The sequence below is a fragment of the Anopheles funestus genome, chromosome 3RL, assembly GCF_943734845.2.
Source record: "Anopheles funestus chromosome 3RL, idAnoFuneDA-416_04, whole genome shotgun sequence".
NCBI lineage: Eukaryota > Metazoa > Arthropoda > Insecta > Diptera > Culicidae > Anopheles > Anopheles funestus.
The window spans coordinates 50,188,071-50,202,140 of NC_064599.1; the positions used below are offsets into that span (position 1 = coordinate 50,188,071).

The 14,070-nt window shown below is 46.2% G+C and overlaps 7 protein-coding genes across 8 annotated transcripts in view; 4 read left to right on the forward strand and 3 right to left on the reverse strand.

Annotated features, from left to right (window-relative positions):
* Positions 1 to 11,005, forward strand: part of LOC125769708 (histone H4) — a 36,880-nt gene extending 25,875 nt beyond the window's left edge. The window contains exon 2 of one of the 2 annotated variants that reach the window (XM_049438518.1): positions 10,626 to 11,005. The gene's annotated coding sequence lies outside the window, so the exon portion shown is untranslated. Of the gene's footprint in view, positions 1 to 8,240 lie in introns of both variants that reach the window. The other variant, XM_049438517.1, reaches the window with a different exon arrangement.
* On the reverse strand, positions 151 to 5,644 carry LOC125769637 (uncharacterized). The gene is made up of 2 exons (XM_049438440.1): positions 4,477 to 5,644; positions 151 to 931 (listed from the first exon to the last, which is right to left on the reverse strand). The coding sequence occupies exons 1-2, from the start codon at positions 5,214 to 5,216 to the stop codon at positions 877 to 879; spliced, it is 795 nt and encodes a 264-aa protein (XP_049294397.1). The 5' UTR covers positions 5,217 to 5,644; the 3' UTR covers positions 151 to 876.
* LOC125769707 (histone H2B-like) lies at positions 5,661 to 6,872 on the forward strand. Its single transcript, XM_049438514.1, has one exon. The coding sequence runs from the start codon at positions 5,868 to 5,870 to the stop codon at positions 6,240 to 6,242; it is 375 nt and encodes a 124-aa protein (XP_049294471.1). The 5' UTR covers positions 5,661 to 5,867; the 3' UTR covers positions 6,243 to 6,872.
* Positions 6,872 to 13,542, reverse strand: LOC125769481 (uncharacterized). The gene is made up of 4 exons (XM_049438214.1): positions 13,137 to 13,542; positions 11,942 to 11,985; positions 11,469 to 11,883; positions 6,872 to 7,385 (listed from the first exon to the last, which is right to left on the reverse strand). Exons 1-4 carry the CDS (start codon positions 13,539 to 13,541, stop codon positions 6,909 to 6,911), a joined length of 1,341 nt encoding a protein of 446 aa, XP_049294171.1. The 5' UTR covers position 13,542; the 3' UTR covers positions 6,872 to 6,908.
* On the forward strand, positions 7,369 to 11,005 carry LOC125769710 (histone H4). Its single transcript, XM_049438520.1, has one exon. It carries the CDS (start codon positions 7,587 to 7,589, stop codon positions 7,896 to 7,898), a length of 312 nt encoding a protein of 103 aa, XP_049294477.1. The 5' UTR covers positions 7,369 to 7,586; the 3' UTR covers positions 7,899 to 11,005.
* LOC125769700 (histone H2A) lies at positions 11,338 to 11,845 on the reverse strand. The gene has a single exon (XM_049438508.1). The coding sequence runs from the start codon at positions 11,835 to 11,837 to the stop codon at positions 11,463 to 11,465; it is 375 nt and encodes a 124-aa protein (XP_049294465.1). The 5' UTR covers positions 11,838 to 11,845; the 3' UTR covers positions 11,338 to 11,462.
* On the forward strand, positions 12,090 to 13,161 carry LOC125769705 (histone H2B). The gene has a single exon (XM_049438512.1). It carries the CDS (start codon positions 12,090 to 12,092, stop codon positions 12,462 to 12,464), a length of 375 nt encoding a protein of 124 aa, XP_049294469.1. The 3' UTR covers positions 12,465 to 13,161.
* Positions 13,543 to 14,070: the final 528 nt, after the last annotated feature.

Here is a 14,070-nt window from a genome sequence, read left to right on the forward strand (position 1 = left end):
TTATGTTTGTTTTTTTTTTTTTTTTTTTTTTATTATAGAGGTTTTGAGTCCCTAGGACTACATTCACCTCTCTACTGGTTACAAAAAGTGGGTTAAAGCTAATAATAAACTATTGCACGGAACTATTGCGGTGGCTAGATACATATTAAAGCTGTTGATTAGATTTCTTTATAAAGTTGGCTGATGCGTAAAAATCGAATAAGGCGTTTCTCTTGTACTTTGTCAGGTGATAGAATTGTGGTGAAGTCGGTGTCTAGTTGGCAGGTGGCTCGGTGTGTCGTGTATCCGTGGCAATCGGTGAGGATGTGGCGGACGGTGATGTCAACGCCGCAATAACTGCAGAGTGGAGGACTGGATTTGTCGAGGATGTAGGAGTGGGTCAGGCGCGTGTGACCTATTCGAAGGCGGGACAGGATTCGTTGATGATGGCTGGAATCGGTGTCGTCCCATGAAGCGGTAGTTTGCTTGATGGAACGAAGGTTTGTGGAGGGGTCTACGTTGTTCCAGGTGCAGTTCCAGTGTTGAGAAACTATGGTGTTGGTGAAGCGAATGGCATCTCGGCGGGAGAGGATGTTGTGTGTGGTATCTTGATTTAGTCGACCTCGGTTGGCCAGACGATCGGCTTTCTCGTTTCCACGAATTCCGGAATGACCAGGGATCCAGCAGAAAACGATTGTCGGGGATGCAGGAATGGCGTCAAGGAGCTGGATGTAGGGATCTTTGGAGGTGCCGTGTTCCAGTGCGGCCAGGACACTGGCACTGTCGGAAAAAATGACGTTCGGTCGGTCGGTCCGAAGTCCTTCGTCGGCGGCTAATAGGATTGCTGTTGCTTCGGCGGAGAAAATTGAAGTGTGGTTAGGTAGTTTAATGGCGCAGTTATCTGAATTGGAATGGATCCCACAGCCAGCTGAGTCCAGATGAACGGAGCCGTCTGTAAAGATATGGTGAAAATGTTTGTATTTAGACTGTATTAAATGAGTGAAAGTGCTATTCGCGATGTGGGTGCTTTTTCCGGTTCCCCGGAGCGAGCGTTTGAGTTCCCAGTCTATTGCAGGTGAACGTTGATACCAGGGACGAATACCCTGGCGGGTGGAATTCATAATCCGCGGAAGTTGGTGGTTGGTGAGTGTCTGTAATTCGGTATTGGCTCTGGCGATGAGTGCAGTTGCGTCGATGCCTTTCTCAAGGATACGAGCTGCAGCTGCAACGAGTTTGTTGGTGATGATGTGCTGCAGCGGAAGGAGGCCGCTTTCACACAGGAGGGATTTGGTCGGGCTGGTGCAGAAGGCACCAGTGGAGTAGCGGATGGATAAGTGGTACAGGGGTGCTATTCTCTTCTCGAAGTTTGCTCGCTCGCGGGAAACAATCTCGATGCCGTAGAGTAGCTTAGGTAGGAGCCAGGCGTTGATGATGCGATTCAGGATAGAGCGGGAAGCCCGAGCTTTCCCAGTTCCGAGCATCCGGAACAGATTGAGTCGGCTGTTTGCTTCCTTCTTAATCCTGTTGGAGTGAGTAATGAAAGAAAGACGTCTATCGAAGGTTACGCCGAGTATGTCGGCTGTCCGTGTGTCGGGTATAGGTGTGTTATTAAATTTGATTGGTCTACGGGATGTACAGGGAGTGTGTTTACATATGTGAAGGATTTTGGATTTGGTGTGTGATATCTCATAACCCGTCCATCTTGCCCACTGCCGAATCTTGTCCACTCCTGCTTGCAGGAGTTTACGAGATCCGTGAGTAGAACGAGACGAGGAGGCCAGGATGATATCGTCGGCGTAGAGAAAAGCTTGGATTTCTGTAGGAATAGAGCAAAAAAGGGATTCCATGCTAATAAGGAAGAGGGTGGGAGAGAGAATGGCACCTTGCGGAACACCATTCTCCAGTGTGTAGGGGTTGGATAGATCAGTTCCTATTAATACTCTAAATGTGCGGTCCGTAAGGAAGCTTTCAATGAACTTGGTTAGAAGTCCACCAAAGCCCCAGCGGGACAGCTGTTCAAGGATGGCATGACGCCAGGTACGGTCAAATGCTTTGCTAAGGTCTATTATTGCTAGGTCTATGTGATGGTCTCTACTTGTGGCTGTTTCTAAGATATCGTCCAGTCTGGCAAAGTACGTTTCCGTACCTCTACCCCACCGGAACGCATGCTGGTTAGTGCTAATAAGGTTGCGGTCTTCTAATTCTTGTGCCAGTCTACGGTTTACCATTCTTTCAAGCACCTTAGCTGTACAGTTAAGGAGCGAGATTGGACGGTAATTGTCTATTTCATTATTGGATTTTTTGGGTTTGGGTATTGGTACAGTAAGGCTACATTTCCAGTCCGCCGGGATATTCCCGGTGGACCAGATACTATTGTAAATGTTAAGGAGTTTTAATTTAGCTAATGGGGGAAGGTTTTTAAGTAACGGATATCCTATGTTGTCAGGGCCGGAAGATTTCCCCTGACATTTTCTAAGTGCCCAGTTAAGTTCTTCTAAGGAAAAAGTTCTATTGTATTTATGGTTAGTTGCATCTATTTGAGGAAGTGGAATTTGTTCTGTTGTGAGTTTGTGTTTGCGGAATTGTGGTGAAAAGTTTTCTGTAGCAGAGACATTTGCAAAGTGTTTAGCAAATGCTTCAGGTACTTCAGCAGGTGGAATTGTGGTGGTGGGATCGGAGGGTTGTATAAGAGTGATAGGTGTGTAGGAGCGTTTGTTACGGCCCGAGAGCACACTCACCCGCCGCCAAAGCTCCTTACAGGTTAGGAGAGGGATGATGTCAGTAATAAACTGATTCCAACTACTCTCTTTAGCTGTTCGGATGGCTTTTTTGGCGAGGCGATTGGCTTCCCGATACCGTTGTGCAAGGACGGGAGTAAAAAAGTTATCAGGGATTAGGCTGGCTCGGCGGAAACGGCGCAAGGCAGTGCGACGTGCTTTAATGGCCCGCGCAACTGTCTCATTCCACCAGGGGACATTTCTACGGGAGGATCCATTACCTTTAGTACGAGGGATGCTAAGCGAGGCTGCTATTTCTATGGTTTTTACAAAGTGGGAAATGGGAGGGGTTTCGTCAAGTGGAAGATTGAAGCGTATTTCGGTTTGATACCTTTCCCAATCCGCCTCCTCGTACTTCCAACGAGGTCGAACAAGGGAAGGCTGAGAGCGAAAAGTACTCCTGATAAAAAGTGGGTAATGGTCGCTATTGTGTGTGTCGATGTCTACGTCAACATGGAATTGTGGGGCCATAGAAGATGACACCGCACAGTAATCTAGTATGGAACTACTGCCGGAGGAAGGGGAAACACGGGTTGGGGTTTGATTGTGGAGAACTTGTACATCTATGTTAGTAAATAGTCCATCTAAGAGGTTGCCACGGGAATTTGTTAGAGGACAACCCCATGAGCTATGTTGGGCGTTAAGATCGCCCAGGAGAATCAGTGGTTGGGAGAGGTAAGAGAGTAGAGCAGGAAGATTGGTTTGTATAGGAGGTAGGTTGAGTGAGGGAGATAAATATATCGAAACTATGGTAGCTTTTAGCGGGGAAGCTATTTGTACTGCTACTGATGGAATGGTGGTGGTTAGGTCAATTCTTTTAGAGGAGATATGTTTAAGTACGCCTAAACATACATTATGTTGTGAAGTAGTAGGGTGAATGTTAAAAAACCAATTATATCTATCGAATGGAGTGTAAGATAAAGATGGAATGGTTTGGGTTTCTTGTAGTGTAATTATGCTTGGGTTATGTTTAACTATGAGGAGTTTAAGTTCGTCATTGTTAGACTTCATGCTTCTAATGTTCCAGGATAGTGCAAAAATGGGAGTTTGGTTAGTACTGTTATTGTGGTTTATCGGATCACCCGAAAAAAGATGGGGAAGGGATTAAAACGTGGGGGTTGAATTAAAAGAAGCGATTAAACGGTGGAAAGGAAAAGGGGATTAACTGGGTTTCTTTTTCTTTTTGGTTCTAGGCGAGGGAGCGGGTGAGTCGGACAGGACAGAGGTGGGGTTGGGGTGATGAGGAGAAGGAGGGGAAAGGTTGGAGGGGGAGATGGGGGTTTCCTCTTCCGAGGAGAGAGAGCCCTTGTTCCCGCGGGCTCGCTTGCGGGTGATGGAGGTGGTGGAGGTGGTAGATGTCGAGTCGTCAGAGTCGGTCAGGGTCGCGTCGGTTTCCGATTCAGTTTGGCTACTTTGTTTTTTGTTAGTTTTGTTCATTTGTTTCATAATGTTATTCATTTGTTTTTGTTGTGCGATTAGTTGGTTAGTAAGATTTTGTAGGTTAGTGTTCAAGGTTGCGATTAGTGCTTGTTGTTGTTTATTTTCGGCTTGGAGGGCGTTAATAATCGAGTCTTTTTCGTTAGTTGTTGTTTGTTGTGCGAATGTGAGTCGTTGTTGTACAGGGGAAGGAACTACTGGGGAGGATACACATCTACGAGCTTCAGCGAACGAGCAATGGTTATCTACTTTATATTTAACGATCGCTTCTTCTTGTAAATACCGTGGACAGGAACGGGAGAAGGCGTTGTGGGGTCCTTTGCAGTTCAAACACACGGGATCGACGATGCATTCTCCGTGGGCTGGTGTACCGCAGTTGGAACAATTTTGCGCTACCTTGCAGCTCATTTTGGTGTGACCATATTGGGTACAGTTGTAGCACATCATTGGTTTCGGGTAATACGGTCGGGTGGAAACTTGTAGCGCACCAAGGCGGATGGTTGCAGGGATGGTGGTGGCGTTAATGCGGAGCAGGAAGATATTGGTCGGCACTATTTCATTGTTTATTTTACGCGTGAATCGGCGAACTGACACTACACGTTGTTCTTTTAACTCGTTAAGGATAATATCGTCACTCACTTCTTTAAGGTCCGGGGAGAAAATGACACACTGAACACTATTCAGGGTTGCATGCGGGGTAACACTGACACTGGTTCCGTCAATGAGTTTGGTGAGGGATAGGAGGGTTTGGAATTGGCGGGCACTACGTGTTTTCAGGAGGAGTTTTTTGCCGTTGTCAATAATTTTGCCGGGCTCGGAAAGCTCACCAGCAAGAGAGGAAATAGATTTACCGACAATAAAAGGGTTCTTAGGGAGGGGAGAGTCGTCGGTGGTTTGGAGAACAAGGAATTTCATATCACCATTTTCGTTACTTTTGTCCATCCACTCGGGAACGGGCCTTTTATTCCGAGAGGGACCACCGAGAGGTGGATAATCCCTCTCAAGGGAAAATGGGCCTGACATATTAATGCCGGGCCCAGAAAAAATAATCAAAAATGTGGACAACCACTATCAAATTTTCCGGTAATGCACGGCGCGAAAAAAGTAAATCACCCACACTACAAAGAACTCTTAATTAAACGGTTTAATTATCCGAGAAAAAACGATTTCTTTAGCACAGGACACAAAAGTTATGAAATCGGCTTAGACTAAACTACGCTTAAAACTGTTTTTATGGCACACCACGGCACAGAATCCACGAGCACTTTTACCCCCGGGTACAAGATCACCAGGTGAAAGTGTAACAGGGGTACGCAGGGTAACAACACTGCCCAGCACACGAGATAGCAGCACGACTAGGTAGCACACACAAATCCAGCACTAATCTCACAAACACAGTTTTCGGGTAGGAGCACTTGAAAAACACGTCCGACCAGGTCAAAGTTATGTTTATGAAAATGAAACGTTATGTTTGTGAGAACGTTATGTTTGTGAGCAAATTCCGAGCCGAACTCGAGTTTTTATACTCCGCGTTATGCTGTATCTGCGCGCTCAACTCGAAAACACGAGCCTGATACGAAAACCGGAATATAAGCGAACGAACCCCTGGAAGTTCTATTCATACATTTTTTCACCCTCAAACTGTGAACATCGCTGCGTCAATACCGTCGTGAAATGGCCCCGAAAACCAGTGGAAAAGCCGCGAAAAAGTCTGGCAAAGCCCAGAAAAACATCTCCAAGTCGGACAAGAAGAAGAAAAGGAAGACCCGCAAGGAGAGCTATGCTATCTACATCTACAAGGTGTTGAAGCAAGTCCAACCGGACACCGGAATTTCTTCCAAGGCGATGAGCATCATGAACAGCTTCGTGAACGACATTTTCGAGCGCATCGCTGCCGAAGCCTCCCGTTTGGCTCACTACAACAAGCGTTCGACGATCACGTCCCGCGAAATCCAAACGGCCGTCCGTCTGCTCTTGCCTGGTGAGCTGGCCAAGCACGCCGTGTCCGAAGGCACGAAGGCCGTCACCAAGTACACCAGCTCGAAGTAATTCGACCGAGTTCAATTCTACCCGAACCCCAAACCGGTCCTTTTCAGGACCACAACACGCATCTGTTCAAAAGAATGTTTCTGTTTAAACCTTTCTATAGTAGTGCGTCTCTCTGTTAATAGCAAATTCGTGTAAAACATCAAATAAGCCTTCCTTTACGAAGCGTTAATTCAGTCCTAGTCTGTGCCAATTTAAACTTAAATTTAAACTTGTTAAAAGCATCACGAACACTGCTCGAAAGTACCGCTGTACGCAGCGGAGAGCATCGGGCTCAAAGCTCTCATGAATGTTCTAAACTGAACGCCAACCGCGTTATTATGCATGCTGCCCTTTACGGGCTTAATCGATAGGCTTCAAAAAGGCACCGAATCACCCACCATTCGACAACAGCAAACGAAAGTTTCACAGTAATACAAACAAGCCATTCATACCCATTCACTCACACACAGATGACACAGGCATTCGATTTCACACTCCCAAATGCGCGTCATCGCACTCCCAAATCGATGAGATCCCAAACGCTCATTCTTCCAACATACGAACCGTTTTTTTTTTGTAAATGCAGAAGGTTTGCGAAATATCTTTTTGATCAATATTGGTGGTGGTCCTGAGAAGGACCGTTTGAGTGGATAATGCCCCTCGATGAACGATGGGAACTGGCGAGATTTAGGCACGCTCTCCACGGATGCGGCGAGCCAGCTGGATGTCTTTCGGCATGATGGTGACGCGCTTTGCATGAATTGCGCACAGATTGGTGTCCTCGAACAGGCCGACCAGATACGCCTCGCTGGCCTCCTGCAGGGCCATCACGGCCGAGCTCTGGAAGCGCAGATCGGTCTTGAAGTCCTGGGCAATTTCACGAACCAGGCGCTGGAAGGGCAGCTTGCGGATCAGCAGCTCGGTCGATTTCTGGTAGCGACGGATCTCGCGCAGGGCTACGGTTCCCGGACGGTAACGATGCGGCTTCTTCACTCCTCCGGTGGCCGGAGCACTCTTGCGAGCAGCCTTGGTGGCCAGCTGCTTGCGAGGGGCCTTACCTCCGGTCGACTTACGGGCAGTTTGCTTGGTACGGGCCATTTCACTGGTTGGGTAGTGGAACGTGTAAAGACGTCTGGCTGCGTTGAAAGTATGCTTCAGAATAAGCTAGCTGAACAACAAAATCTCCCTTTTTATAACCTAGCTTCGCCTGCACACTCACATTCGCACAGCGCTCGTGTATGGAAACGCGTATGTGCATGTGCGTGCGCTCAGCTAAATGATATAAAAGAGTGGAAAATTGTGCGTAGCCCTGTTATAAATCGTGAACTTCTGAACAGTACGGTCGGTTAGCGCTTGACATCGAAAATGACTGGACGGGGAAAAGGAGGCAAAGGTCTGGGTAAAGGAGGAGCCAAGCGTCATCGCAAAGTGCTGCGTGATAACATCCAGGGCATCACCAAGCCGGCCATCCGTCGTCTGGCCCGCCGTGGAGGAGTGAAGCGTATCTCTGGCCTCATCTACGAAGAAACGCGTGGCGTGCTGAAAGTGTTCTTGGAAAATGTTATCCGCGATGCGGTCACCTATACCGAACACGCCAAGCGCAAGACCGTCACCGCGATGGATGTAGTGTACGCGCTGAAGCGTCAGGGTCGCACGCTGTACGGTTTCGGAGGTTAAGCCGCACCCACCAGCCAACGCAGATTTTGCCCTCATCTCAACGGTCCTTATCAGGACCACACATCCTTTGCGTCAAAATTCTTTTTCTTATGGTTTCGAATGTAAGTGCGTAAGATTCATTTGAGGTATTGAGAAACATTTTTACCTGATTGACATCATCCACCAAAGCGTTAGTCAAGCGCCTTGATTCGCGTGGTGTACATACATCACGCATTACGAAGAACATGCAGCCGAAGGCAGACAATACGGTGAAATCTCGTTTGTTTCTAAATAATAAATAAACTCACCGAAAGCTGTAAACCGAATTATAGCTCCATGGGTTCTCACCAGCAAGGAAATAAGGTACATGTTTTTTCCTCCAGCGGGCGTCACGTAGAAGTTCGTTAAGCCAAAAAGAAGAAGCCGATGAGCATCGCGTCGATTCTCCACCGCGTTCCAGTCCTGAAATGGTCGGTTCAGCCGTGTGCATGAGTGTGTGTCTGTATGTACGCGCTACGGATTGAGAATGTCTGAAGTGTGTAAAACGGGGAAATTTGTCTCTATTCCGTTTGCAACACTTTCAAAAATCGGCGTTTGTTAAGATGAAGCACGAAGCATTTCACAAATCCAGTCTTTTTCAAGACTTACGAAAGATATTTCAACATATTTGTGTGTTTTACATGATTTACCAAATCCGAAAATTATCTAAAAATGGTACCTCTCTTTTTTGGCCTTGTCACATTAAAAAAAGAGCGTGAGCTGGAGCGAGAAGGAACACGGTTAAGAAAAATTCGCTTTAAAGTGGTAACTGATCAAACTGAACTTATCATATTCGGTTTATTTTTCATGAAACATGAAACATTCCATCAAATCAGTCTTTTCTAAGACTAACACACACGATATCGGAAAGATATTCGCTTTTGCCCTCCTAAGGAGTATTAAAATCGATCATTGTTTTTTCTCATACCTAAAAATCATGCGCATTTAACTTATTTTCCACCAGCACATAGCTATCCGAAAATTAAAATTCCCCCGCTGAAAATACCGTTAAGTGCGAGTATCCTCACACACGTAAGTTAGAGCGAGATGCAATTCCTTAGTGAAAATTCGCACTAATTTCTTAGCTGGAAAGAAGAACAATGGAAGGCACATTTCGTCCGTGGCTCGGTGTCCGTTTTAAGGCATGTTAAAATTTGTGCCCCCCCGATTTCAAAACTTTGCAAATTCGTTCCTGTTTCTTACGCTAAACATAAAGCGTAACATAAAATCAGTCTTTCTTAAGGGTAAAATACACGATTTCGAAAAGATTTTCGGTTTTGACCTTTCAAAATTTATTAAAATTTATCGTGTATTTTTTCTTATGGCATAATCATGCGCATGTAACTTAATTTGTTCAAGCAAATATAATTTCACCCGATGAGAAATACCGTTAAGTGCAAGTGTACTCACACACCAACGCAACGAAAGAGAGCGCGTAAGTTAGAGCGAGATGCAATTCCTTAGTGAAAATTCGCACTAATTTCGTAGCTGGAGAGAAGGACAATGGAAGGCACATTTCGTCCGCGCTTGGGTGTCCGTTTTAAGGCATGTTAAAATTTGTGCCCCCCCGATTTCAAAACTTTACAAATTCGTTCCTGTTTCTTACGCTAAACATAAAGTGTAACATAAAATCAGTCTTTCTTAAGGCTACCACACACGATTTCGGAAAGATTTTCGCTTTAACCCTTTCAAAATTTATTAAATTTTGTCGCGTTTTTTTATTTAATAATCATGCGCATGTAACTTAATTTGCTCATATATACAACAAATATGTTTTGTTCCTTGCACGGTTTGAACATTGCTATTTGCACACGCAAAAGCATAAAACATTAGAAGAGTGGCAAAATTCGTTAGGTAAAACGTTTCTAGTAGTCTGGCAATCATTTTATCTAGGTATGTGTGTTCGGGATACTAAATACCGAGAGAGAGGACACGAACTCTGACACGACTTTGACCCGACTCTCACTCCAATATTAGTATTTCATTATGCAAGGAACCGAACGCAGCTCAGTCTACTTCGTACAGTCGATCGGTCCGGTTCTTTCGCGTTTAGTGGAGCTCACTAGTCCGTGTTTGTGTGTGTGTGTGCGTTTTAGTAATTCACAGTGAAGTGGTGTGTGTAGTGTGCAGTGAAAAGCTTAAACTGCGCCGCCCACACTTTTTGCGTTGCTTACCGTGATTTTTTCACTGTGGCACGAAATGCGTGTAGGATCATATTTTTTCCTACTATTTTAGTGTCCCTGAACAGTGCGTTTCCGGTGCGTTCACCGAAAGAGGGAGCGAGGAGTGCGTGCAGTGAATCCCGTCGGCCGGGAAGAAAAAAATTGCGCTCCTATATTTAAATAGTTGTTGTTGCTGCTGCTGCTGCTTCTTTTTATTATAATATGGAGCGGCTGCAGCGGTACGAAACCGGGCATCGGCGGTGGACAGGGACAGCGATTTTAGTGTCCCTGAATTGTGCGTGAGTGGCCTGGAAGTGCGTGGAAAAAGTGCGTTTTCGGTGCGTTTCCGGTGCGTTCACCAGAAAAGGGGGCGAGGAGTGCGTGCAGTGGATCCCGTCGGCCGGGAAGAAAAAAATGCGCTCCTATATTTAAATAGTTGTTGTTGCTGCTGCTGCTGCTTCTTTTTATTATAATATGGAGCGGCTGCAGCGGTACGAAACCGGGCATCGGCGGTGGGCAGGGACAGCGATCCGAAATCGTGATCGAGTGAAAGTTCAGTGCAATTGGAATGTGAGTAGTGAGCAAAATAGTGAGCATTGATTCGGAAGAAAAGTTTTTGTGCATGATTACGTGTACACACAATATTATCAAAAGGATCGTAATGAAAGTTCAAGTTTGCGTTTCTATCGTGATCAGTGAGCATCGTTCGGAAAAAAAACCCGAATAACAGTAAAATTGGTTCATCGAGGGAGCAACCGAAAGGAGAGAAGTGCATGCCGCGTACTGAAACAGGTAAGAGTAAATAATGTTTCTTTCGTATGGATTGTTTATGATGCTGTTGCTGCTGCTGATGACGAATGCGTTTTGAGATGGTTTCGCATACATTGGAATGCAATGGGCTCGGTGCATTCCAGAATAACGGTTTGTGATTTGTATTAAAAAAATCCATTTAAAAAAACATCGGTTCAAGGCCATGGATGCTACCTGCATAAGGCAGGTATCCATATTCCCTTACGATCGATGTAAATTATCTCTTGCTCATAGATTCGTCTCAGGTAAAAAACCAGGTAGACGACTCTATTTTTAAAGTTTCATCCATTGCTCCTTACAATAATGTGGGAGTTCACATACGGCACAGGTTTAAAATATGAACATTTTTCACTACGATTTGCCGCTGCTAGAGTCTTTGAACTCCTTTGACTTTGGAGTGCGCGTTAAGGATTTTCCTGCATTTCTCACTTTATTGGATTTACCTGCGGAATGAGAATGCGTTGGCAGTGGGCTCAGCAGAAATGGTCAAATGAAATCTTTAGCGAAATGATTTGTCGCCCTGAAAAGGACGGTTTTTGGCGGAAGATGGAATAAAGCTGGTTTCGCGATAGGCTTAGGCCTTCTTCTCGGTCTTCTTCGGCAGCAGCACGGCTTGGATGTTCGGCAACACACCACCCTGAGCAATGGTGACGCCGGACAGCAGCTTGTTCAATTCCTCATCGTTGCGGATGGCCAGCTGCAGATGACGCGGGATGATGCGCGTTTTCTTGTTGTCTCGGGCAGCGTTTCCTGCCAACTCGAGCACTTCAGCGGCCAAATATTCCATTACGGCAGCCAAATACACTGGTGCACCAGCACCGACGCGCTCGGCATAGTTGCCTTTGCGTAGCAGACGATGGATACGGCCAACTGGGAACTGCAGACCGGCACGGTTCGAGCGGGACTTTGCCTTTCCCTTAACTTTTCCTCCTTTGCCACGGCCAGACATGTTGATAGCTTGGGTGCGTAAGAGAGTGCGTTCGCTACGATCTTCACTGTTGTGAGAACGTTATGTTTGTGAGCAAATTCCGAGCCGAACTCGAGTTTTTATACTCCGCGTTATGCTGTATCTGCGCGCTCAACTCGAAAACACGAGCCTGATACGAAAACCGGAATATAAGCGAACGAACCCCTGGAAGTTCTATTCATACATTTTTTCACCCTCAAACTGTGAACATCGCTGCGTCAATACCGTCGTGAAATGGCCCCGAAAACCAGTGGAAAAGCCGCGAAAAAGTCTGGCAAAGCCCAGAAAAACATCTCCAAGTCGGACAAGAAGAAGAAAAGGAAGACCCGCAAGGAGAGCTATGCTATCTACATCTACAAGGTGTTGAAGCAAGTCCATCCGGACACCGGAATTTCTTCCAAGGCGATGAGCATCATGAACAGCTTCGTGAACGACATTTTCGAGCGCATCGCTGCCGAAGCCTCCCGTTTGGCTCACTACAACAAGCGTTCGACGATCACGTCCCGCGAAATCCAAACGGCCGTCCGTCTGCTCTTGCCTGGTGAGCTGGCCAAGCACGCCGTGTCCGAAGGCACGAAGGCCGTCACCAAGTACACCAGCTCGAAGTAATTCGACCGAGTTCAATTCTACCCGAACCCCAAACCGGTCCTTTTCAGGACCACAACACGCATCTGTTCAAAAGAATGTTTCTGTTTAAACCTTTCTATAGTAGTGCGTCTCTCTGTTAATAGCAAATTCGTGTAAAACATCAAATAAGCCTTCCTTTACGAAGCGTTCATTCAGTCCGAGTCTGTGCCAATTTAAACTTAAATTTTAACTTGTTAAAAGCATCACGAACACTGCTCGAAAGTACCGCTGTACGCAGCGGAGAGCATCGGGCTCAAAGCTCTCATGAATGTTCTAAACTGAACGCCAACCGCGTTATTATGCATGCTGCCCTTTACGGGCTTAATCGATAGGCTTCAAAAAGGCACCGAATCACCCACCATTCGACAACAGCAAACGAAAGTTTCACAGTAATACAAACAAGCCATTCATACCCATTCACTCACACACAGATGACACAGGCATTCGATTTCACACTCCCAAATGCGCGTCATCGCACTCCCAAATCGATGAGATCCCAAACGCTCATTCTTCCAACATACGAACCGTTTTTTTTTTGTAAATGCAGAAGGTTTGCGAAATATCTTTTTGATCAATATTGGTGGTGGTCCTGAGAAGGACCGTTTGAGTGGATAATGCCCCTCGATGAACGATGGGAACTGGCGAGATTTAGGCACGCTCTCCACGGATGCGGCGAGCCAGCTGGATGTCTTTCGGCATGATGGTGACGCGCTTTGCATGAATTGCGCACAGATTGGTGTCCTCGAACAGGCCGACCAGATACGCCTCGCTGGCCTCCTGCAGGGCCATCACGGCCGAGCTCTGGAAGCGCAGATCGGTCTTGAAGTCCTGGGCAATTTCACGAACCAGGCGCTGGAAGGGCAGCTTGCGGATCAGCAGCTCGGTCGATTTCTGGTAGCGACGGATCTCGCGCAGGGCTACGGTTCCCGGACGGTAACGATGCGGCTTCTTCACTCCTCCGGTGGCCGGAGCACTCTTGCGAGCAGCCTTGGTGGCCAGCTGCTTGCGAGGGGCCTTACCTCCGGTCGACTTACGGGCAGTTTGCTTGGTACGGGCCATTTCACTGGTTGGGTAGTGGAACGTGTAAAGACGTCTGGCTGCGTTGAAAGTATGCTTCAGAATATGTTGTTGTTGTTTGAATGTTTTAGAGAGACTTTGATTCCTTAGGAATTCTTTCGTCTCTTTCGTAAAATCCTTTATAATTCTTTAAAGAGTCCGGATATTCGTATAAAATGTAAGACTTTCTTTTGATTTGTTGGGTCTGGTGATAATATGATGTCGATGTTGCTGTCTAAGTTGCATTGTTTATGGTGAGATGAATATCCGTTACAATTGGTGAGAAGATGGGAAACTGTAATTGTGACTCCACAGAAGCTGCAGAGTGGTGGCGGGTTTTTGTTGAAGAGGTAATTATGTGTAAGATTTGTGTGGCCAATCCTGAGCCTTGTAAGTATTCTTTGCTCGCTATTGTTATCGGTGTCTTGCCAGGGATGAGTTGAGTTTTTTATTTTCCTGAGGAAGTTGTCTTGTAGGTTATTCCAATCCTTTTCCCATGATTGTCTGATTTCTGATTGTAACAGTTTATTTA

Excerpts from the sequence above, each read along its gene's own strand:
- LOC125769481 (XM_049438214.1), bottom strand. The coding sequence starts at position 13,541 with ATGGCCCGTACCAAGCAAACTGCCCGTAAGTCGACCGGAGGTAAGGCC. Across the intron at positions 11,884-11,941 it reads CAGATACAGCATAACGCGGA|TGAAGATCGTAGCGAACGCA; the intron begins GTATAAAAACTC and ends TTCTCACAACAG. Across the intron at positions 7,386-11,468 it reads CGAAGAAGACCGAGAAGAAG|CTTATTCTGAAGCATACTTT; the intron begins GCCTAAGCCTAT and ends TTGTTCAGCTAG.
- LOC125769637 (XM_049438440.1), bottom strand. The coding sequence starts at position 5,216 with ATGTCAGGCCCATTTTCCCTTGAGAGGGATTATCCACCTCTCGGTGGT. Across the intron at positions 932-4,476 it reads TTCTCCCGTTCCTGTCCACG|ACGGCTCCGTTCATCTGGAC; the intron begins GTATTTACAAGA and ends ATATCTTTACAG.
- LOC125769700 (XM_049438508.1), bottom strand. The coding sequence starts at position 11,837 with ATGTCTGGCCGTGGCAAAGGAGGAAAAGTTAAGGGAAAGGCAAAGTCC.
- LOC125769705 (XM_049438512.1), top strand. The coding sequence starts at position 12,090 with ATGGCCCCGAAAACCAGTGGAAAAGCCGCGAAAAAGTCTGGCAAAGCC.
- LOC125769710 (XM_049438520.1), top strand. The coding sequence starts at position 7,587 with ATGACTGGACGGGGAAAAGGAGGCAAAGGTCTGGGTAAAGGAGGAGCC.
- LOC125769707 (XM_049438514.1), top strand. The coding sequence starts at position 5,868 with ATGGCCCCGAAAACCAGTGGAAAAGCCGCGAAAAAGTCTGGCAAAGCC.